The sequence below is a fragment of the Puma concolor genome, chromosome D2 (genome assembly GCF_028749965.1).
Source record: "Puma concolor isolate L17-30 chromosome D2, mPumCon1.1.hap2, whole genome shotgun sequence".
Taxonomy (NCBI): Eukaryota; Metazoa; Chordata; class Mammalia; order Carnivora; family Felidae; genus Puma; species Puma concolor.
In genome coordinates this window covers 60,325,325-60,346,863 of record NC_141677.1, presented here as the reverse complement: position 1 = coordinate 60,346,863, position 21,539 = coordinate 60,325,325, and the positions used below count along the sequence as shown (strand labels likewise).

The 21,539-nt window shown below is 58.5% G+C and overlaps 1 protein-coding gene, 1 long non-coding RNA gene and 1 pseudogene across 8 annotated transcripts in view; 2 read left to right on the top strand and 1 right to left on the bottom strand.

The window, feature by feature from the left end:
- Positions 1–19,337, bottom strand: part of PAX2 (paired box 2) — an 88,520-nt gene extending 69,183 nt beyond the window's left edge. The window contains exons 1-4 of one of the 7 annotated variants that reach the window (XM_086680653.1): positions 19,098–19,337; positions 8,297–8,407; positions 4,587–4,755; positions 3,587–3,784 (exon numbers count right to left, since the gene is read on the bottom strand). In XM_086680653.1, coding sequence (XP_086536779.1) covers positions 3,587–3,784; positions 4,587–4,755; positions 8,297–8,407; positions 19,098–19,122 — 503 coding nt within the window. In that variant the 5' untranslated portion in view covers positions 19,123–19,337. The remainder of the gene's footprint in view (positions 1–3,586; positions 3,785–4,586; positions 4,756–8,296; positions 8,408–19,097) is intronic. The other 6 variants (XM_086680654.1, XM_086680655.1, XM_086680656.1 and 3 more) reach the window with 6 other exon arrangements.
- On the top strand, positions 8,643–12,208 carry LOC147576118 (uncharacterized; annotated as a pseudogene).
- Positions 14,652–16,861, top strand: LOC147576117 (uncharacterized). The gene is made up of 2 exons (XR_015241788.1): positions 14,652–15,325; positions 16,720–16,861. It is a non-coding gene; the product is annotated as an uncharacterized LOC147576117 (long non-coding RNA).
- Positions 19,338–21,539: the final 2,202 nt, after the last annotated feature.

Genomic DNA, 21,539 nt, shown 5'->3' with positions numbered 1-21,539 from the left:
GAGAGAGAGTGTGGGTAGCAGGTGATCAGCGAGAAACTGACTCTGGAAGAATCCAGTCCAAAGATCTAGGAGCAGGGAAGGCCCTGATCCCAAGAGTGTAGGGCAGGCTGAAAAAGTTAAGAGGGCAACGGCCTTTTTATCGACTTGTTCCAAGGGGGCACCCTCAGGGGATCCTCCGTAACCCTAGACTCTACCTGGAGTTTGCGCCTATTCTTTCAAAGGAGCAGTACTCTCTGCCCAGAGCAACAGCCAAACCAGGAGACTCTGGCACATAATCAGGAGAATCCTTCCTGCCTCGTCAATTGCTCAGCGATATAATTGGGTGACTTCCTCCTTCGGTAGCATCACTTCCCCCATCCAGAGGCCATTTCCCACACCAGGCTTCAACCTCAAGTCACCTGTTCGTAAACACCCACCCTCTACAGTGGCAGCGTGCAAGCTGAAGAACTGGCAACTCCCTGGTCAGCAATCAGTAACCCAACATCAAGAATGAGTCACAAAAGTTCCACATGCTAAGCAATCCAGTCAACCCTCTGGGTGTTTGACAGTGGTCTCCGGGGGCAGGAGTGGCTTTGGGAGGCCTCCCTGACCTACTCCATTGACTCAGAGAGGTATTTCTCTGAGGATTTGCCAGTGGAGTGTACGGATTGAATGTCCAAGCCTTTATCGCGACAGGATCAGAGAAAGCCAAAACCAATTTTAGAGGCACGAAAAGCAATTGAGTTTGTAACCATAACAGCATATTTCAAGTGCGGCGACAGCATCTGTTTTGGGGAGGAGAAAATGAAAAAAATCTCACAATTTGGCTCAGGTGGGTGAGCATGTGTGGACTTCCTTTCTTGCCAACCACCGGCACATGCACACTCTGACAATGGTTACACGTACCTAAGACGAGTGGGCACCTCACCAACAGTAAGACTCTAAACTCAAGAGCCACCCTTTCCCCGGTGCACTTTCTGCACGGAGGAAAGTCTTCAGGCTCTTCCTATAGAGGATGAGAATTCACAAAGTTCCTGACATCACCAACGCTGGCAGAAACATCCCGCTCTATCCGGTTTCAGGGTGGACCAACAAATCTCAGGATAAACCTTTCCTTCTTTCAAGCAAAGTGCCTACAAGGATGAAGCTAAGAGCACGGGGGCCCAGACGCATCCCTCCAGCCCCAACTCAGCAGCACACTGGGAAGCCCTCAGAATCTTCCTCCGAAATTTGAACCATGGTAGGACTCTGTCCCACAGTGAAATCCAGAATACCCTGACTGCTCCTGGTTGACAAAGCAAGCCAGGAGGCCTAACCACAGGCCCAGGGCTGGTTGCCCATGCTGCCCGTGGCTTCCCCGTTCCTCTCCTCCCACTCTCTCTCCATCTCCAGCAACACCTGCCCACAGATGGCTATTTCTACACACCCGAGGAAGCCTCTGTGCCCCTTAGGTGGTGGGGCGCCACGCTGAGCAGACGGGGCCACGGTCAGAGCTGTCAAGCTGAGGCTGTTCTCTTCCCACTCTCAACCCGCTCTCTACTCCTCACTCCTTTACCTCCCCCCAATTCCGGTGGAGTACCCCAAGGCTCCTGAGCTTGATCCTGGGGTCACCCGTTCCCCGTCTTCTGTGGCTTTTCAAGATGAGGGCATTCCCAAACTCGTGCATGAGCCAGCTTCCCAAAACATCTCAGCCTGAAAGGGTATATGTTGGGGGAGAGGCGGGGGTGGGTGCTGGACGGGGTGGTAGACAAGGGAGGCTGCCACCATAACTGCCTTGATCGCTCTGACCCTCTGCCCATCAAGAAAAGCAAATTGCCTTAACTGTGTGTGTCTTGGGTTCCTCCAAAGGCTTGCAAATCCTATCACTGACAACAAGCATTTCTCTGGAACGTCCCCCAGAACACCAGCGCCCAGTCCCAACAACACTGCTCTTCAGCAGGCTGCTCTCCTCGCAAGATCTCAGTTCCAACTCACTCCCAGGACCAGCAGACAGCCAAGAGGCTGTCTCCAGATGGCTCAGAAAACAATGCTTTGTCCCCTGCCCTTCCCTAACCGCCAATCCTGCCCCGGCCCCAAAGCTTCCCCAGCCTCCTCTGGCTTTTAAATGCAAAAGACACATTCCCCTCCCAAACCACCCACAGTCTTTCTCGGGCTTCTTCCGAAGGTGTCTGAATGTCAAACCGCTATGCTTTCAACACCTAGTGAGCCAGGCCCAGGGAGCTGGAGGGTTTTCGGAGGGTGTATAATTAGCTGATCAGTATTATGTTACCCTGTTCATAACTGAATAACCATTTTAATACAGATGGCACACACTGGGATAATTTCTGGGGTCGCCTCGCAGTACGTTACAGCACGAGTGTGGCAGAGGGAATCTTCTTTAGCCAAGGTACATTCTACCAGCTAATTTTACCTGCTGTTTTCAGGATGATTTGGGATAATTCCATATCATTTGCAAAATATTAAAAAAAAAAAAACCTTAATACGTGATGCCAGTTTCAGGAAAAGGCACCATCTGAATTATTAGTTGTCCTGATAATGAGCCCGTGAAAAGTGCAAAGAATAACAAGGGTAGGAAATCCTCTTCCAATTTGGGAATCTGCCTTAAAATGGGGGGGGGGGGCAGGGGTTGAAAGGCCGGCCAAGCAGTCTGGAACTTGTACAGGGTCTCTGTTGATGTCAGATTGCACAGCTCTGTGATGTCGGAGCCATCCTGGGCTCTTGCATCCAACTGCTGTTTGCATGTGCTGTACCCAGCACAGGCCCGTTTGCACGCTGGCGGGGGTGTGCGTACATGGGGTGTGCACGTGCGTTCTGCCAGAGAGCGTGCTAGAGTAGCTTGGGGATTGGGAGACTACCTTGTGCAGCTATAGGTGCGGCTGACTCCAGCCTATGTCGTCCCCATGTGCCTGAGCCTGTCATCTGGTGCAGACTGAGTCCTGGCCCTAAGCACCCTAAAGTTGAGCCTCGGGGTCCAGAGCTCTCCCTTCTCGCCTGGTGCCCCACTCCTTGTCCGGCTTCTCTACTCCCTGCCAACTGCTGGCTGGTGGTTAGCGTTTGCTCTGCAGGCCTGGATACTCGGTGCTCCTAGGCCGGAAATTTGTGCGGAGCTGGCTAGCATGGCCTGGGCTCCTGGGAGGCAAGCTTTGTGGGAGTTGGCAGGGAGGGTGGGGAAGCCAGAACAGGAGGCTGCCCCTGGAGAAGGGAGCATGCCTTTAGAAAGGGAAGTCTGTTTGGAAGCAATGAATAGACACTGGTCATTTTAAAGGCTTCGGCTGTGGGCTGTGATTGTCTCTAGATACCGAGGCACGTAATCTTGGAGTCTTAATTACCACAAACACTTGGATTCATTTCCAGGACGCCGGCGGGAGAAGCCTGGCAGGGAATACCCAGCCCTGAGCTGGAGACAGCTCTGTCTGTCTGTCTAGCTCTCTGCCTCCCAGGTCCCCTCTCCCTGCCCAAAGGACGTTGGGGCTGAGATCCTGGAGCAAGGGCAGAGGCTGGAGAAAGAACAGAGACCGCAAGCTGGGAGACGCGCTGGTAGGCGAGAGCTGGGAGCTGGAGTCCCGCCCCGTAGCCCGTAGCCCGTAGCCCCGGGCGGCTTGCTCACCTGTTGATGGACGAGACGCTGGGCACCGTGTCATTGTCGCAGATGCCCTCGGCCAGGAGCCGGTCTCGGATCTCCCAGGCGAACATAGTTGGGTTCTGTCGCTTGTATTCAGCAATCTTGTCCACCACTTTGGGGGTCGCCACTTTGGGCTTGGAGCCTCCGATCACTCCGGGCTTGATGCTGCCGGTTTCATAGTACCTGCGCCCGGAAGGCCGGCGGGGTCAGCGAGAAGCAGGCTACGTACGTACGGCGGGGGCAGGGAGGCTGCAGGCTCCAGAGCGGCCGAGCCACTCTCCCACCCGAGGCAACAGCGTGGAGGGAAAAGACTCAGCATGGCTGAGCCAGCTTCCAGAGGGCGCGTGGCTAGGGCGAGGGATAGCCTGGAGGATGAAGGGGAGGACGAGAGGGACACTCCCTCCGGGAAGGCAGTCACGGGGGAGGGGGGCTGTGAGCACACCAGCGGGAATAGGCGCCCCTGGGAGTCTGAAAGCCCAGACTTTCATTTGGAAGGAACTGGAGGAACAGCACGATTCCAGGCCTCCAGGCCCACCCTGGCGGAGGCACCACCTCCAGCCCTTTCCTACTGAGCACAGAGCCCCCTGAGAACCAGGACCCTCCTTTCCCCTACCCAGTGCTGATTTTTTTCTTCTCTTGGGGACCCATTTCCGTTCCCCACCCTGTTCCTCCAACCCCCCTCCCCAGTCTGCGTTAACTCTCCCAGAAGAGGAGTCCTTCCCTTACTGAAGGCTGGAAATTGGCAGCCTCGAGAACCCCGAAGCTGGGCGGAATTTGAGTGACCCTGCTCCGCCCTGGCTCCTGGGCTGCGGCCACCACCTGAGCGCCCTCACCGAAAGGAGCAGCTCTCTAGATACCTCTGAGTATCTGCATAGCCCCTCTCCCACTGGCGTCCTTGACTTTTAGCCAAGTCCTTGGTCTGGAGACCCAGAGCGGAGGGATAAGGAGGCAAGGTGTCTCCCAGGGGCAACTCTGAGGCCCTCACCTGCCCAGGATTTTGCTGACACAGCCGTGGCTGACCCGCAGCTGCCGGGATATGTCGCAGGGCCGCACACCCTGGTGGGCCAGCTCCACGATGCGCTGCCTCACCACGTCGGGCAGGGGCCGGCCGTTCACAAACACCCCCCCAAGCTGGTTCACACCCCCGTGCCCTGCTGGGGAGAGACAAGAAAAAAACACAACACCCCACAGACAGCAGGGACCGGCCATTAGTCAGGGTCCGCGGCCCAGGACGTGCAAAGGGAGCAGGCAGGGCGCAGGGGCATGATCCCGGACTCCCGGAAGAACAGTGGTCCGGTCAACACCACGCGGCGGATTGGGGATTGAAACCCACGGGGCGTTAGAGATGCGGGAGCGCGACGCTGGGCAGAGGGCTGGGAAGAACGCGTCGCGTCTCGAAGGCCAGTACCTCGCAAGGGAGAAAGTGAGGGAAGGAATGGAGAAGCAGGGTGAGAGGAAAGAGGGAAGAGGGGGAATTAATGCAGGCAGGAAAGAATGTAGGAGAGGAGAGGAAGGGCCGAGCAGAGAACAGAAGCAGCGCGAAGCGGGATCCCGCCTGAGCCGCAAGCAAGGGGGAGTCGTTGGTGCGTGCTAGGGCTTGGAGGCAGATGATTGGGAGGGGGGGCTGTCTGGGACCGGTGGACTCAGTACAAAAGGGTTCTAAGCACAGAAAGGGGCTAAGTCCCTGCCCCTCTCCTTTTGCTCCCTACCTCTCGCATCTATTTTTAATCAGAGTTGGAGTTTTCTTACCTCTTTCCCTGTGTTTTTGTTTTTATTTTATTTTGGGTTTTGACCGGGATTTTCCCTTTCCTTTATGTTTTCTGTATTTATATATTTGGGGGCCGTATTTCCCACTGGTCTCCCTAGTGTCTAAAGTTCAAAGAACGCCAGGTGGAGGAGGGAAGGCTGAAGAGGCAGGGGCCCGGAGCCCGCTGCGCTCAGAGACTGGGAGGCAGCGGAGAGCGGCCGGGCGCTCTGCTCGGTAACAGCCAGAGAACGCAGGCTGCAGGGGCTTGTCTGCCTGCCGCCTTGCGCCAGGCTTGGGACCCATTGCCTTGCCTAGGTAACATGGCTCAGGTGGCCCAGACAGGCTGAGGGCTCACCGGGGCACCCCGTGCTGCCAGCCGGAGCCAGCTCCTGTCCCTCTGACCTCTTAGACCTCGGCAGCCTCCCAGGACACCGCGAAGCAAGGGCGTTTGCTCTCCCGCCCAGGACAAGGGCGCTGGGTCTCCAACCCGACTCCAGCGCGGGCCCTCAACCTCAGAGCCCAAGTGGTCACCGGATGCCAGACCTGAGGACGCTGCGCGGCGCCCCGTTCTCCCTGGCCTACAGCAGTCTAGAAATCCTGCACCCAGAGCCATCAACCCGCAGCCGCAGTTCCTGAGCAATCCAAGCGCAGAGTTCTAGCGGCCAGCCTGACCTGACCGGCAACCTACAGCCCCTGCCCTGCTAGCCTCAGGCGACTTTCGGAGAAAGCGGGGACATCTGTGTTCCGCTCATTTCTTTCGCGTCCCCTTCTGGGGGTGCTGAGAGCAAGGGCCGGCGAAACCCCTGGGGAGAGGCTTCTGATCTGGAGGCTGGGGGAGGCCACAACCTCTTATTTTTGCCCCTCATCCCTGCTACTCTCCCTACCTCTAGCCCCACTCCTCACCCCTCCCCTCCCTCCAAACCTCGACCATCAATAATTTAGGCCCCGGGAGAACTCGCGTTACCGGTATGAAAAGGCGGCAGCTGCGGGCAGATTAAAGATGAATAATTCAGCCTCCCCGGGCTCCGGGCCCGGCCCCTCGTCCCCAATCTAAGGGAAGGGGATGGGAAGGGGGCACGGCAGGAGTCCAGGCCAGGGGGCCGGGAGCCGCCGATGAGTCGGGCCTGGAATGCGCCACTGCCGCCGGCGCGGACACGGGCTCCGGCTGCTTGCTGGCCCGCCCGCCCGCCCGCTTGCTCGCTCGCTCCGCGGTCTCTTCCTTCCTCCGACCGCCTTCAGCTCGCCTTGCTCCCCTTTGGGTTTCCAAGTGACACCCAGTGGGCAGCCGGGACTCGGCAGACTCCCCTGCGGAATCAGCCAGAGAGAAGGGCGAGAGCAGAGGCGGCGGAGCAGGGAGGCCGGCGGGCTGGGCGAAGACGGTGGGGTCGACCTGGTTCCACTCACTCCGAAAAGGAGACAGGATTTCTGGCTCAGCTCACGGAGATCCGCCGCGGCCAGAGGGCCCTGACTTGGATTAGCTGTGCTTAGAAATTCTTTAGGAAAATATATTTTATCCCAGGAGTATTTTTTGAAGCTCCCCCTGTAACGCTAATTATATGCTTATAGAAAAACACAACTCTTCCTCCTCGGCTCTCTTGTCCAGAGCACCGATCCAAGCCAGGTCTAAAAAAGTTTCCCTGTGAAAAGTTACAAACCATCCTTAATTATTAATCTACAGAGGAGGAGAAGTTTTCTATTTAGAATTCATTTATCTGGGAGAGAAAAAAAAAAAGCCTGCAAAAAACAATCTCCGAATTCTTCTCCAAGCTAAAGATATAGGACATGAATTAGATAAATTCAGATTTCATTAAAATAATTCCCTCTTTTTCTATTTTTTTTTTTCATTTTTCTCCCCTTCTCTTTCTTCTGGAACATCCTTTCTGTTTTCTTTCTTTTATTTCCTTCCCCGTTTTTTTTTTTTTTCCTCTTTCCTTTCTCCCCAGCTTTGGCATTTGCTTGCCTTCCTTTTGTTTTTTTCCCCCCTCGTTTTCTCTCTCTTTGACTACCCACTGGCCAGGTCACTGGCTGGACCATTTTCACCAGGGAGTGGGAGGCCGGCAAGGAGCCTCCAGAACTGCAAGCGGAGCTTGGCTGTGCCCAGGGGCCGCCTGGCAGGCTCCTCTACTCCCATCTCTTGCTGACTTGGATTTCTCCTTGGAACCCCTCTTTGTTTTTAGAGCATCTCCCAGGGAGAGGCGGAGAAAGATGACCATCACATCCTGCCAATCTCAGACTCCCAACTCAAGGAGAAGGGAAGGGGAAGGAGAAGGGAAGGAGGTGGGAAAGAAAAGGAGAGGAAGGAAGTATTACAAACCAGCTCACAAGAAGCCCTGCCGGGGCTGGCACGGCCTGGAGGTGCTGGGAGCTGAGGGTCAGATGGGGGCACCCCACCCCCACACTCTTCTGCCTGATTGTCCTGACACTGAAGCTGCCCATGTTAGGAGTCTCCTCCTGGACAATCACACTCTAAGTTTGAGAAAGGTAGAGATGAATGGAGGGAGGGGGAGGTAGAGAGAGAGAGAGAGACAGAGAGAGAGAGAACACCACAACACAAACCCCTCAAAACTGCCTGCCAATTAGTCTCCCAGCCCAGGGCAAGAGGGTGACCAGGGAGTGGGATGGCTGGAGCCAGGACCAGGGGCTGTGGATCGATGACCTAAGAAGAAGCAGGTGGAAGGAAGGAAGACAGGTGATGGGCACCAGGGAAGGTAGGAAGGCTGGTAGAGGGAGAAGTACCAGGAACATAAGGCAGAAGAGAGAAACTGGAGGCTTTGAAAACACTGGAAAATGGGGGGAAGAGGAAGAACGAAGGGGGGAGGGCTAGAGAAGCCAGCGTGGTCCCCAAGGTGGGACCTGAGCGCAGGGGGCCAGGGCCACGCGGGGCGGGACAGGATAGGGTTAGGACGGGAAGCCCCGAGCCGGGACAGGAGCCGGGCGCGGGTACTCACGGTGCATCGCGGAGAAGGGGTCTGCTTTGCAGTGCATATCCATGGGGAGGCAGAGGAGCGGGAGCAGCGCGGCCGCCGCCGCCGTGTCGCCTCTCAAACTCAACTTCAGGACTTGAGGAGAAAAGGGAGGGACGTTGGGGAGGCAGGGGTGGGGGAGGTGAGCGGGCGCCCGGCAGCGGCGGGGCGGGCGGGGGGCGCCGCGCTGCGCTCCCCGCGGGGACGCTTCCCGGGCGGGTCGGAGCTGGCAACCGCAGCGACCGCAACTTCCCACCGTCGGGGCGCGGGGCCGGGCGGTCAGCAGAGCGGCCCCGGGGCGGCGGGCCGGGCCGGGGGGATCTGGGGGCGCATGGCGCGCGCGGCCGCTGAGGCCAGGGCTGAGGCTGGGCGGGGGAGGCGGCTCGCTCAGCTCCCCTGGAACCCGGTCATCCGAGAGGCGGCGGTCGGAGAGGGCGAGGAGCCGAGGGGGGGGCGGCCCGAGGGCGCCGGGCGGGGAGCCGGGCCGCTCCAAGTGCGGGTGAGTTGGCGAAGTTGGCAGAGAAGTAGCAATCCTCGGGATGTCCGAGCGGGCGCCTCGGAGAGGGGAGAGCGCGAGCCGGGCCCCCGCCCCCAGAAAAGGCAGGCGCGCGCCGCCGCGGCCGAAGGGCCGGGAAGGAGGGAGGGAGCTGAGCAGCGCCGGCCGCACCGGGCTGGCCCCAGGTGGGCTGCGGCTGCGAGAAGGCTCGGCCGGAGACTGGAGCCTCGGCTCCCGGTGTGTGTCTCTCTAAAAGCTGCAAAGCCCCCTCCAGACCCCCTCCCCCTCCCCGCGCTGGGAGATGGATGACTTGTCAGACAAAGGCAATAGATTCCACCACTCTGTGATTCGCCAGCGCCGGAGCCCCGAGCTTCGGCGAGGAGGGCCCCGCGCCTGTCACTCCGGTGCCGGCGAGGGGAGGGGAGGGGAGGGGGAAACGGCAGGGAGGGAGGGAGGGAGCAGCAGGCGAAGGAAGGGAGAGGGAGGGGAGAGGGCCAGGGGGAGGGGAAAGGGGAGCCCGGGATTAAAACTACACTGAGCAACGAAACTCGCCGATAAGATAAACGTTAGATAAGGAGAAAGAGCGGCCGGTCTAATGAATATTCAGGCAACGACAGAGTGCCGCGGAGCGCGCCGCTCTCGGCAGCCGGGCTCACAGTCCCAACTCACCCAGCCCTGCCATCCACCGGCCAGTGCCCGCGTGGGCCACGCGGCCCCGAGCCCGGTCCGCATCCCTAGTCTTAACCCCCCTCCTCTCAGCTCTGAGTTCCCTTCCGTTCCTTCCTGATTCTTCCTTCCTCTCTCTGGTCCTTCCCTCTCGCCTTTCCCTCCTGAGGTACCTCCCCACCCACGCACCCCCCCAATCTCATTCCGGGGCAAAGTGCCCGGCAGTTTGTCCTCTTGCATCCCACGCGCGGCTGCGCGGAGGGCTCCCCTCGTCCCCCTGCCCATCGGGGTCTGGGCAGCCCAGAACGCTCGGTTTCCGATGGAGCTGGAGACCTCCGGCGAGGACCCACCTGCCTCAGTGGGACCCAGCGGACGGTGGGACAGCCCCGGGACTTGGCTTCTGGACCCTCGGGTGGCCTGGGAGAAGGGCTTGGGGAGGGAGACAGTGCAGAGCGACTGGTCGCTGGCGGCAGAGGACGCGGGAGACGAGGCTTGCTGTCCCCGGCTGGGGAGAAGAGGCTGCGAACGAGGCTGAGCGCCGCCCGCCGCCAGCTTGGCGGCTCCCGAGCTAGCGCCCGGCCCGGGCCCGCTCCTGCTAGAGCCTCTGGCCCGGCCTCCGCAGCCTTCGTCCGCACCCGCTCGGTCCGCTCGTACGCACCAGGCAGGAGAAGCCCTTTGTCTCCTAACTGGTTAAGTACAGAATATCCGGGAGATCTTTATGAAATATTTTCCCTCGTCTCATAAATCATCTTGGCACTTCAGCTGATGTTTTAACTCTCTCTCCCTCCTTCGCTCCCTCCCCCCGCTTCCCTGGGTCTGCGAAAGGGCGGCTCGGGGAAGCCCGCGCTCCGCTCCCGCTGCCCGGTCTTGAGGTGCCTCTGGCCCCTGACTGCAGACCCTGGCGCCGGCGAAAGAGCCGCAGACTCGCGCCGCTGTCCCGCTGGCTGGAGCCCAGGCGGCAGCTAGGCTGGGTGCCGCACCTGCCCCACTCAGCCAGGAGGAGACTCCTCCTGGGCCTCTTACACCCGGGTTTTCCAGGGCCCCTAATCCTCGGGCCGGGATCCAGCCAGGCTCAGTCCCACAGGATTCGGAACCTCCCACTCCTTAAGAGGCTGAGTCTTTGGAATTCTGACATTTGCCCCCCTTCCTGGATCCTCCTGAGCCTGATCCGCTTAATCCACCTGCGGAGTAACTCCTGGGAGGAAAAAAAAAAAATCCTCCCCACCAACCCTCTCCCTCCCAGCCCTCACTCCCTCTCCCCTTGGTCGGCGGGGCTGGTTCCCTTCCGCTGGAGGTTGAAGGCGCAGAGTCCAGCCCCGAAGGTCAGTCTCTTCCTCTCGAGACCTGCAGATGGCGCTCCCGGGTTTGCTTTGGCCTCACAACCCCACGTACACGCGCTAACTTCGTGAGGGGAGCGAAAAAAGGAAAACAGAGTTCGGGCAGCCTAAAGGAAAGGGCTCCCAGGCCTGGAAGAAAGGGGCACTCAGGTGGTATTACCTGGTACAGCCTTGGGCTTCCTGCAGGAAGGTAATTAACCAAGAATTGGGGTGTAAGGAGAAGCACAGAGGAAGGATCCTTGCTGAGGGGAGTTGACAACTAAGGGAACCTTTTGCCCCAGGTCTCCTTACGTTGGTTCAGGAAGTTAAGTCCCGGGGAGTCTGAACTATTGCAGGAATAAAACTGTGGGCAGAACCCCGCCTTCCCGCCCCCCCCCACACACACTAGGCACAAAGACACACAGATTTTTCTAGAACCAGCTAGACATATCCCTATGTTACACACACTATGAAGAAGTGTGGATGCAGACAACAGGCATTTTCACGTATTGGGCAAGATTTTACGTTTTTGTGAAAGGAGACTTACAAGGACTTAATGCACAAAGTGTGCAGGAAGCTATAGTCACACATCTATCTTTCCCAAATGCCCCCTGAGGAGTAAAGACCCTTCCATGATAGTCCAATTCCCAGGTAGCCTCTGAGGCTCCAGAATCACTCCCACCCCACCCCACCCCCAATTCCTGGGACCCTTTCCACAGCACTACACCAGCTCGACACTCACCCTCCCACCAAGCCAGCCCCTGGCAGCTTCTTCCTCAGCTCCAGCCCATTCCTGGGTCTAGAAAGTTAAAGAGCAATGATCCCTGATGGTTAGAAACCCTTTTAGCCAAGACTCTGCCTTCTTCTATTGCTCCGGGGCTGGACTACAGATTTCTCTCCAGGCACTCGCCTCTCCCTCTGATGCTCCCTTTCCTGTTCTTCCCTTTCTTCTATAGAGTCTAGTAGAGGAGAAAAAAGCAAGAAAGGGAAAAAGGGAAGAAGAAAGTAGAGGAAAGAGGAAAAGAAAGAGAAAAAAAGAAAACAACCCAACCCCAAACACAACCCGGGCTCCGACCTGTCAGGGTTGGTTGCTTTTCCCGTCTGCCTCTAAATGAACCTTTTCTCTCTGGTGTTTTCAAAGCGGCCTTTCCACCCCCCAACCTAGGGGCATTTACACTTCAAACAAGGCGCCCGCCTCCCTGCGGAAATTTAAAGGCAAATAAACTTTTGGGGAGTTGCTCTGATACCCATCTCGGGATTTGCTTCATTAGCCGCCTCTGTGCATCTGATCTGCCCAATAAATCTTCCTTGTGGATCTCCGTTCCTTCTTCTCCGCTCCCTTCCCGGCCTGGCTCTCGGGGTGCCCCAGCCCTTGCCTCCTTCCCGACTGCTGAGCTGCAGCTGGCCTGACTCTCCCACTGTCCGGGGCAGAGCAGGCCCCCGGGGGGGGGGGGGGGGGGGCGGGGCGGGGTAGGTGTGGGATACTCCGATACGTGTGGGATACGTTGAGTTCTTCCCCCACCCCCACCCCGCACCCCAAGTGTACACACGCGCAGGCATCCCAAGCCAAGCTAAGCACGACTAGCACTCCGAGCTACGAAACGCGTTTCTGGGTAGATTGTGCACGGAGTGAAGTGCTCATATACACCCTGTCTGCTGCTCCCACTTGCATCCCCTCTCTTCTCCACCCTTCGCCTCCTTTTCCGGTTTCCCGGTCCCTGGCTCTGCGCTTTCTGTCCGGGTGTGGGTAGGCAGAGGCGTGGCTGCCTCTCCTCTGCAGGCAGGGCCCTGACCCAGAGCCCAGGCCCCCGACCTCAGGCAGTTTGGAAAGGCGGCTGGGCCGTGGGGGCCTGGGGGCTTCGAAGGAGCTTCCCAGCCGCGCCCCTCCCCCTTGGCCTGGGCTCCTCTTCCTCCAACGACTCCTTTCACCTCCTGGGGAGCGGCAAAGGGAGCCAGGGCCGGGCCTCTGAGGGAGGGGATTAGAAATTCCGAAATTAAATGTATCTCCCTAGGAAATGCTCCCCACAGCGCGGACCAAATTAAACGCATTAAAGTTCAGGGGGGGAGAAAGCTGTTTAGAACCAAGGGGGGAAACTAGTCCGAAGGGAAGAGCAGAAACGTAGGAGGGAAGAAAGGAAGGTAGCTTCGCAGCCGAGCTCCTTTCCTGAATTAGTCCCAGTTTGGGAAGTCCCACCACTACCACCACCAAAAAAGAAAAAAGCAAAGAGGAAAAAAGTTCGCTGACAATCCAAGTGCGGGACGGCCGCGGCCCACTCGCCCTCTGGGTCCCGGCGCACCCTGGGGCGCCAGCTCTCCACGACCAGATCCCGGGCCGCCGGCGCACGCACCCGGCCCCCTCTCCAGCTCGGCCGGCCCGGCTCCGGCTCGGCCCTCTCCCTGCCTCCTCCCCATTCTCTCCCCGCCCCTCCCCCTTCCTAGCCCTCTGGTCACGTTGGAGGATGGCTTTTTTTTTTTTTTTTTTTTGGAAGAGCTTCTGGTACAATATGGAGCACCATGGGCTGCAATTTCACACTCCACAGCACATTCCCCCTAAAGCTACTTTCTTTCTTTTTTTTTTTCATCTAAGACCCCCTAATTTCTGCTTCCTCGCTCCCTCCCTCCCTCCTGCTCTCACTCTTCTTTTCCCGCTTTTGTTCCCAATATTTGGGCTCCCCGCTTGAAGCCCGGGGGGGGGGGGGGGAGGGGGGGCAGCCTCCCGGCCGGCCCCGCCCGCTCGGTCTGTTGGTCCTGTGGAGGCCGGGCGCACGTGCTGCGCCTTTATCCTCGCCGGCCCCTCCCCCTTTAACCCGGCTGCTCCTCGCCAGAGGTCCCAGCGACCCGCCCGGCCCTTTGAGGGAAAACGACAATGCAAGCCACTCGGCCACCAAAGCGGCCTCTTAGCGGCACGGGCCTGCCAGGTGGCTGCCACCGGTGGCCCACCCGACCGGGGAGCTGAAAAAAATAGTCAAACAGGAGAAACTGGGCCAGTAGGCCTGCAGGGTAGGAGCAGAGGGCCCTGTGTAACAGAAAACAAGCTGGGGGGTGGGGGGCAAGAGGCCCCACAGAGGCCGGGGTACTCGCGGCTCAGACCTGCACAGAGCCTGTCCCCAGACACAGACCTCTGCACAGCTAAAGGGGCTGCTGACCCCACAGCCCATGAGAAGGAGCAGCAGCCACCACATTCACAGTCCCTTTGCCTCTTGAGCCTCCTCAGTTTTCTCACCTGTAAAATAGGGACGATTACCTGTCTTGCCTACTACCTGGAGCTAGCCAATAGAAAAGCACTTTGAAAACCCAACATTTCTGTGGTAGATTAAGGAATAAGTGCCCAGCTTCCCGGAACACTTACCCCTCCACAAAGAGGGAAGGGGGGGAGGGAGCTGGGCTGCTTAGGCAGGGCAACTTCTATCCTATAAAGGTAACAAGAGGATTCCTTGCTGCCTCGCTTCCTGTGTTCCTTCCATTCAGGATTTTTTTCCCCTTCCATTGACTATACCACACCCTGTCCATGTTTATCACTCTGCTCTCTTTCCTGCTACTCCATTCCTACTTCTTCCCGCACCCTCGCCGCCCCCCCTGCGTCAGCGCAGATGCTAGAGGGTCCATTAAATTCTTACGCCCTCCCCCAACAGCCAGGTTAATTGTGGCCTCAGGCGCAGTCCCCTTCGGGCCAGTCTGCCAAAATGGTTGGGAGGAGGCTGGCCCGTTCTCAGAGACCTGGGAAAGGAAATCCCGTCCAGTCCGGTTCCAAACAAAGAAAGTTGGTCCTCTCTGGACCTTCAGTCAACCTGCCAAAGCCAGAGCGGAGATGAGACGGTGGGGGAGAGGCCTGATGAAGGGGAGGCGTGGAAGGCGGGGAGAGAGGAGGGGAAGGAAATGGACATGAAAGGGGTGCTGAGGGCACAGAGAAGACACCTGTCTCTGGAAGGCCCGAAGAGGCTGGTTTGGGCGAAGCCGAGGTCCCCATCCGGCCAACTATCTCTTCCCTTCCTCCCCAAGCCCGGGTGAGAGAGTGCTAGTGAAGGCTGTGTCGGTAGCGAAGTAATGATTAACCCTCTTCTGAGCCAGGCCCTGAGCCTGCAGCTTGACCTCGCTGGGGTGGAGGGAGACAGTGCCTGCGGGCCCGCGGACCGCTCCGGCGCTACCCGCCACCGCCACAGCCACCGCGACGTAGAGGGCTGCGGAGAGAGGGGCAGGCGGTAGCCGGGGGCAGCCGAAAGGGAGCGCAGTGCAGGGCAGGGTGGGGGAGCGCAACTGCAGATGCTGGGCAGGCCAGGGGGAGCGAAAGAGCCACAGCCAATGCACGAGGAAAGGAAGGGGCCAAACGCAGGCGAGGGCGCACGGCTCCGCAGCGTTGAGGAATAGTTGGAGAGGGGCGGGAGCACCCCGGCGGGCTGAGTTTTCCCGGAGTTGCGAGCAAGCACCAAATCTACTCTGCCGGATCCATCCGCGGCGCGCCCGCCCTCCCTTTCTCCTCTCCCAGCAAGCGGTGTGGATGTGAGGAGCAGGCGGAGAACGCGCCAGAGCCGGGAGCGGGTAAGGCAGGGGGAGACCCGCCAACGAAACAGGGAAGCGAAGGGCAGGGCCGCCAAGGCGGGGGACAAGCTGCTTGGCGCCGCGGAGTGGCTGGAGACAAAGGATCGGAGCGGAGGGGAGAGGGGAAAACCGGGGAGAGAGGGGCTGGCTGAGACAGGGAGAGAACCCAGACACAGGGCTATCTCTGGGGACGGGCTGAGGTTTGTCTACTCCTGCCGCCTCCGCCCACCCCAGCCCAGAGCCGGGACGTCCGGGGGCTCACTCCCGCTTGGGTGCCTGGCCCGCGGGCCTGTGGCCTGGGTTCGGGGCGAGGGGTGTTGCTGTGGCTGGGGGGGGGGCGTGGAAGAGTGTGTGTGTGTGTGTGTGTATGTGTGTGCGCGCGCGCGTGCGCGCGCGTGTGTGTGTGTGTGTGCGCGCGCGCACAGAGGTTTAGGCAGGCAGGGGTGGGGTGGGGGTGGGGAGGGAGGGTCTCCGCTGCTGCAGGGTTAGACCCCCCCACCCCAGGCGGCTGCAAGCCTGCGCCCTCCACCCTCCGAGGTCCAGAGCCGTCCACTCCCCGAACTTGAAACAAAAGGGCTGCACAGAATCCCTCAGGAGCCAGGACAAGGGCTCTTTCTGGAAAAAGTGCTTTGGTTTGAGACACTAAGGGTCACGGCATCCAGGATTATTTAACTTTCTGTAACTGTTCCTAGGGAAGAAAAAAAAAAAAAAGATGCAAAGTAAATCTTGGACAGAAAAAAGCCCGGGTCCCAGTAGTTCGCTCCGCCATGTCTGGACCGGCCGTGAGGTCTAGACCCGCGGCTAACGAACCTATTGAAGAAACTGACTAATGGAGGGAGGGAGCCTCTTTCCATTTCTAAATCAATTAAGGAGAATTTCTGATGGGTCTCCTTGGGGGCTGAGCATCTCTTGGCGAGGGGATCGTGTGAGCGTGTGTGTTGTGAGGGTGCGTGGAAGGTGTGTGTGTGTGAGGGGGTGGAGAAGGGTGTCTGGGCAAACAGCTGTGTCCCAGGCGGGCCGAGATAGGAGCTCAGGACCCATATCCAACACCTCCCCCTCCTCTCTCTGCCCTCAGCCGAGGCTGCTCGGAGGCCAAGGCCTTCTCAGCCTCTTCCTGCGGGGCCGCCAATCAATCCTGCAGGTCAACACAGCAATTAATAACGGGGTGAGGAGGCCTGGCAAAAGAGGGCGGGGAGGCATCGGGCTGTGTCTCCCCAGGCTCTGAGGCCCCTGCGGCAGGGCCAGGGAGCGGGAGGGGTCCCGGAGGGCAGAAAGAAACCTGGGAACTCAGTGTGGGCCAGGGAGCGGGCTCAGAGCCCCAGGAGGGAGAGGCAGAGGACCAGCTAGGACAGGCCAGCGGACATCAAATAAACGTCTTATTTTTATGATTCTAGGGGTATAGGCGACGATGGCCAAAGACCACAATTAACCTTGTTACTGATTCTCTCTCCTTCCCCCATACCTCACCTTTTCCTGGTGGTTTTCGCTGTTGGGGATCTGGCTCAGCGAGACTAAATAAAACCCGCATCCTTCGCACACCCGGCTGCGGCGGTTGCGCCAGGGCGGCAACCAGGCACGCTCGCTCGTGCGCGCCTGTGTCATTGTCATTTTGAACTAGCCGGATGAGGCCAAAGAGGGCGCCAGGGCCGTCTGGGGGACGCGGAGCCCCCGGGGAGCCGTGTCGGCCAGGCGTGCCTAAGGAAGAAATTAAGGCAGAGGAACGGGAGGGGGCGGTGAAAAGAGAAAGAAAGAGAGAGAGAAAGCGGCTCCGTGGGCGGAAGACTCCGAGGCTCCGTGGGGCCACCTCAAGGGGAAAGGGGGTTTCCTTCTCTCAAATACAGCCCTACCTCCTGCCCGGCTCCGCAGCTCCTCCCCACCCTTCCCCAAGCCTTGGCCAGCGGCAGTGCGACCCCCGCACCGGCCAAAGCGGGGCAAAGGAGGGAAGGGAAAGGGAGTGCGGTGCACAGCTGGTCTGCCCGGCCCCTCTGCCACCCGTGCCAGGAGAGCGGCTCCAGGCCTGGCGCAGGTAGGCGCAGGCGCCCCAGGGTAAGCGCCCTGGTCCGTTCTGGAGTGTCCCACGTGCCCAGAAACTTGGGGTGATGGCCTGGCCAGGCGCTCAAGGATGCCCCCTCCACACCACCCCTCTGCCTTTTCTTTTCCGAGGCGCCGTGGAGAGGGCCTGTCTGCACCCGCGGGAAGACTTGCTGGGGCCAGGAACCAGATCCACGCACCTCCGGCCTGCAAGGCAGGGAGAGCCTCCTTTGGAGCAGGAAAATGGAAAAGTGGGGGTGTCGGTAGCCTGAGCAAAGACCGGGAAAGAAGGAGGGGTCGGGGCAGGAGGTGGTAGGAGGCAAAATAGAGGCAGTGGGTGAGGGAGAAGCCCCGTACCGGGGAGGAAGAAAGGGGGAGAGAGGTTTCCAGGAAGGCCCAGCCATTAGGTCTGTCCTTGGGCTGCATATTTATACGGTCGAGGGGGTGCACAGATGGGCTCTCAATTGAATTCCATCTTCAACACCATCAGAGATTGATTTTGTACTCGCTTTTAATTTTGCCATAATTAATTAGATCATTACAACTGTTTGCTATTGATCTCCCTACTTAAACCTCTGGTGCGGAGGGGTGGCCCAGGGCCCTCAAAGCCCAGGAGACCACAGTTGACCCTCCTGGGGACCCAGGTCCCCCAGTGGGTACCAGGCTCCTAAGGGGGAATGGAGGCAGTCCAGGGACTGGGCCTAGAAGCTTAGATGAGGACCAGTGCTGAGGGAGGAAACTGGATTATCAGCTGAAAAAGCTAGAACCTGAGCTGGTGGGGGCTGGTTCAAGGGGGAGAGATTTGGGAAAGATAAGGAGTGAGGGGAGGGAAGAGGGGCTGGAGTTGGTTGGTCCTTGACCTCTGTGGAATTATTTGGAAAACTCTTGGAAACTAATCCAACCTTCTCCCTCCCCACCAATCCAAGACTAAATCTGGGTCCCTGGCTTCCACACCCACACTATTCTAGGGCCCCTGGTGGGCAGACAGAACTGAGCTGGCAGACCTGGGGGGGGGTGTGGTGAAAGAAAAAAAAAAAAAAAGGAACAGCTCTCCACTCCCTTAGCCCTTTGGGTCAGATTTTAATCCCCACCTGTGGGGGGGGGGGGGGGCTGCCATTCCTCCCCTTGCCCCAGGCCTCCCTTGAGTTGTTTATTTGTGGGGGGGGGGGGGGTGCAGAGTCTTCTTTCCAAATGTTAGGCACGTCTACACCAGAGCTTACACTTTGGTTTATATTCAAAGACACAGACACAGGACCCTCACACACGTGCACAGAGACATGTGCACACAGCATGTCCCCATCCACTAACACATATGTACACACACCCAGGCTCCATTCCCACTAGAAACTAAGACCTTCCTTGTGCACCCAACTTGGAGGAAGTTATGCAAAATATTTATACACTGGAAAGTGGAAAGATAAAGTCATAAGGGCACAACAGAATGGAAAAGCCCGGTTCTGTAAAGAGACCAAGAGAAGTTGTAAAACTCACGTTTTCTGGATGGAAAGTTTTTAGCAGATTTAGAGGACACCCGGAGGGAGGTACCCAGGAGGTCCCACGGGTGGGGAGAGGTCGCAGAGCCCCAGTCCCCAGCGATTACGGTGCCCCCCCCCCGCAAGCACAGAAAATAAGAGCGGGGTTCCTCCACGGCTGAGCTGGGCCGCCCCATCTTTCTCACGCCGCCGCCCCCACACCCGCCCCTCGCCTGTGGCGCAGACGGGCCGCTCCTCCTCGCTCTTACCTGCCCGGCCCGTGCGCTGGTCCATGCTCTGCGCGCCGCCGCTGCCGTCCGGGCCCGGGTCTCGCTCCTCCGCGGCGCCGCGGCCCCGACAGCGCGTCTCGCCCGTGCCGCCGCCTCCCCGAGATCTGGGCGCAGCCACCCAAGACCGAGCGGCTCAGGTAACCCAGGCTGCCCGCCGCCTGGGCGGTGAGTCCGCCGGCGCCCGCGTTCACACAGCCGGCCGCGCCGAGGCACAGCCCCGCGCGGAGGAGCCCCCGGCTCTCCGCCCCGCGCACACGCGCGCACACGCGCCCAGGCCCGGAGCCAGCCGTCCGCAAGCCGCCGCCCGCGCCGCCGCGGGCGCCCGGAGACAGAATCCCCACCAGCCTAGCCGCCGGCACACCCTCTCACCCCACCCCCTCTTCTTCACTGTCACACTCTCCCCGGCAGCCGCGCGGCCTCGCACGCGGGGGGCGTCCTCACTCGTGCACTCCCCAACTTCGTGCGGCTCCCTCCCCTCAACTCTCAGCCTCGCCCCATTCTGCTTCCCCGACCACTGGGCTCCACAGCCTGCCGCCCACCCCCAACCCCTCTCAGCCTCGGTTTCCAAGATCCCTACGAAGGCATCCCAACTTTGTCGGAACACATAGTTGCTCCCTGAAGGTCCCTGTCATCCGTATATTATGGAACTGCTCACTAAATTCCTCACAAGCTCTCCTGTTCCTCCTCCTCCTCCTCCTTCCTCTTCCTCTTCATTTTCCTCCTCCTCCCTCCTCCTCCTCCTCCTTCTCCTTCCTCTTCCTCTTCATTTTCCTCCTCCTCCTAATCCCCCTCCTCCTCCTCCCCCCTCCTCCTCCTCCTTGTCCTTTTCCTACCCCTCCTCTTCCTCCTCTTCTTCCTCCTCCTAGTTCTCCTCTTCTTCCCTCTCCTCTTCTTCCTCCCTCTCCTCCTCTTAGTCCTCCCCTTCCTCTCTCTCTCCATCCCTTTCCCTTCCTCCCCCCTCCTCCTCTTCTTCCCTCTCCTCCCCCTCCTCTTCCTTCCTCTTTTCCCCTTCTTCCTCCTCCTCCCTTTAACTTAGAATAAAAGGAAAACGTCTTGGCTTCCGTGCCCTTAAGGAGGTGATCAGGGTCTCAGGAAAGGGAGGAAAGGAGAATGACCAGAGCCCTCCCAAGCTCCTGCCACACTCAAATAGCCACCGACTTGAGCCACACCATTCCAAAATATTCTGGTCCTCTTACCCCAAGTCTCTTGGACCCTCAGGTTGACACCATCTCTAAGCACCCATGCTTTCAGCCATGATCAAAGGCTCACTTTAGCTTTGTCCACATCATACCCTCCCACATCTGGAGTTTACACCTCACACCTTGTCACAAATTCTCATTCAGACCCCTCCTCCACCACTTTTCACATATGCACTCTCTTATACTTCTTACACGATTGCACACCTCTCAAGCAGTCTGTTCCTCTTTCTACCCCCTTGTACCCCTTTCTTATTTACCCTGTTTTATGTGCCCAGAAACTTGCCCACCTTGGGCCTCCCACTCTCACTCAGCCTTGCTCCTTTGTGCTGAGTAACGCAGAGAGGCTGACAGGGAAAGTGCTGGGTAAGCCCCTGTGTGCAGGCAGGGGTCTCCGGCTGGCCTCATCTCCTGTACACACACCTCCAGGCCCCGGGGCAGCAGGGCACCAAGGCAAAGGGCAGGGCTCAGGTCCATAGGGCCCACTAGCCCGCTTAGGTTAGGAACTGGAATTCTTCTCTGCGAGTCCCTTCCACTTCAACAAAAGTTTCTCCAGACAGATTGTGCAACCAGGGACAGGAAGCTGGGGGGTGGGGCAGAGGCAAACCTGTATCATGGCTCCTCCACTTTTAAAAATCTTCCTACAGGAACAAGAATGTCTACCCTTTTTAGGAAAGTCATGGCCAAATTATCCTGGCCAACGTTTGTGATTTTAAACATCAGACTTTGCCGGTGTGTCTTTCTCTGTCTTCTTCTTAACAGATTAAAACAGTGATTAGCTGAGAGCACAAAAACTGGATGCAAAAATACCCACTTTTTTTTTGTTTTGCTTTTTGTTTTTGTTGTTATACACAGAACAACATTACCAAGAGCAAGGATGGGAGAGCAATATGCATAAATGAAACCCTAGTGTCACACATACACAAATCACACTCATGTGGTCACTCTTTTACACACACATGAGATATTCACACACACAGCCTCTTACCCAGTCACCTACTCAGAGCCACACCCATTCATACACAAGGGCCACGGCCTGCTGAGTCACACCTTCCCTGCATAGTTCTTTGTGCCTTTGTTGCCTCTTTAAAACAGTGCTAATAACCCTTGCACTTCTCCCAGGGCTCTCAAGAGATAACTTGGGTGGAAGTGATTTATAAAATCTAGGCGCGACAACACACACATTTGTTTCTCTTGCCTCTGCATTATCAGAGACAGGAATACA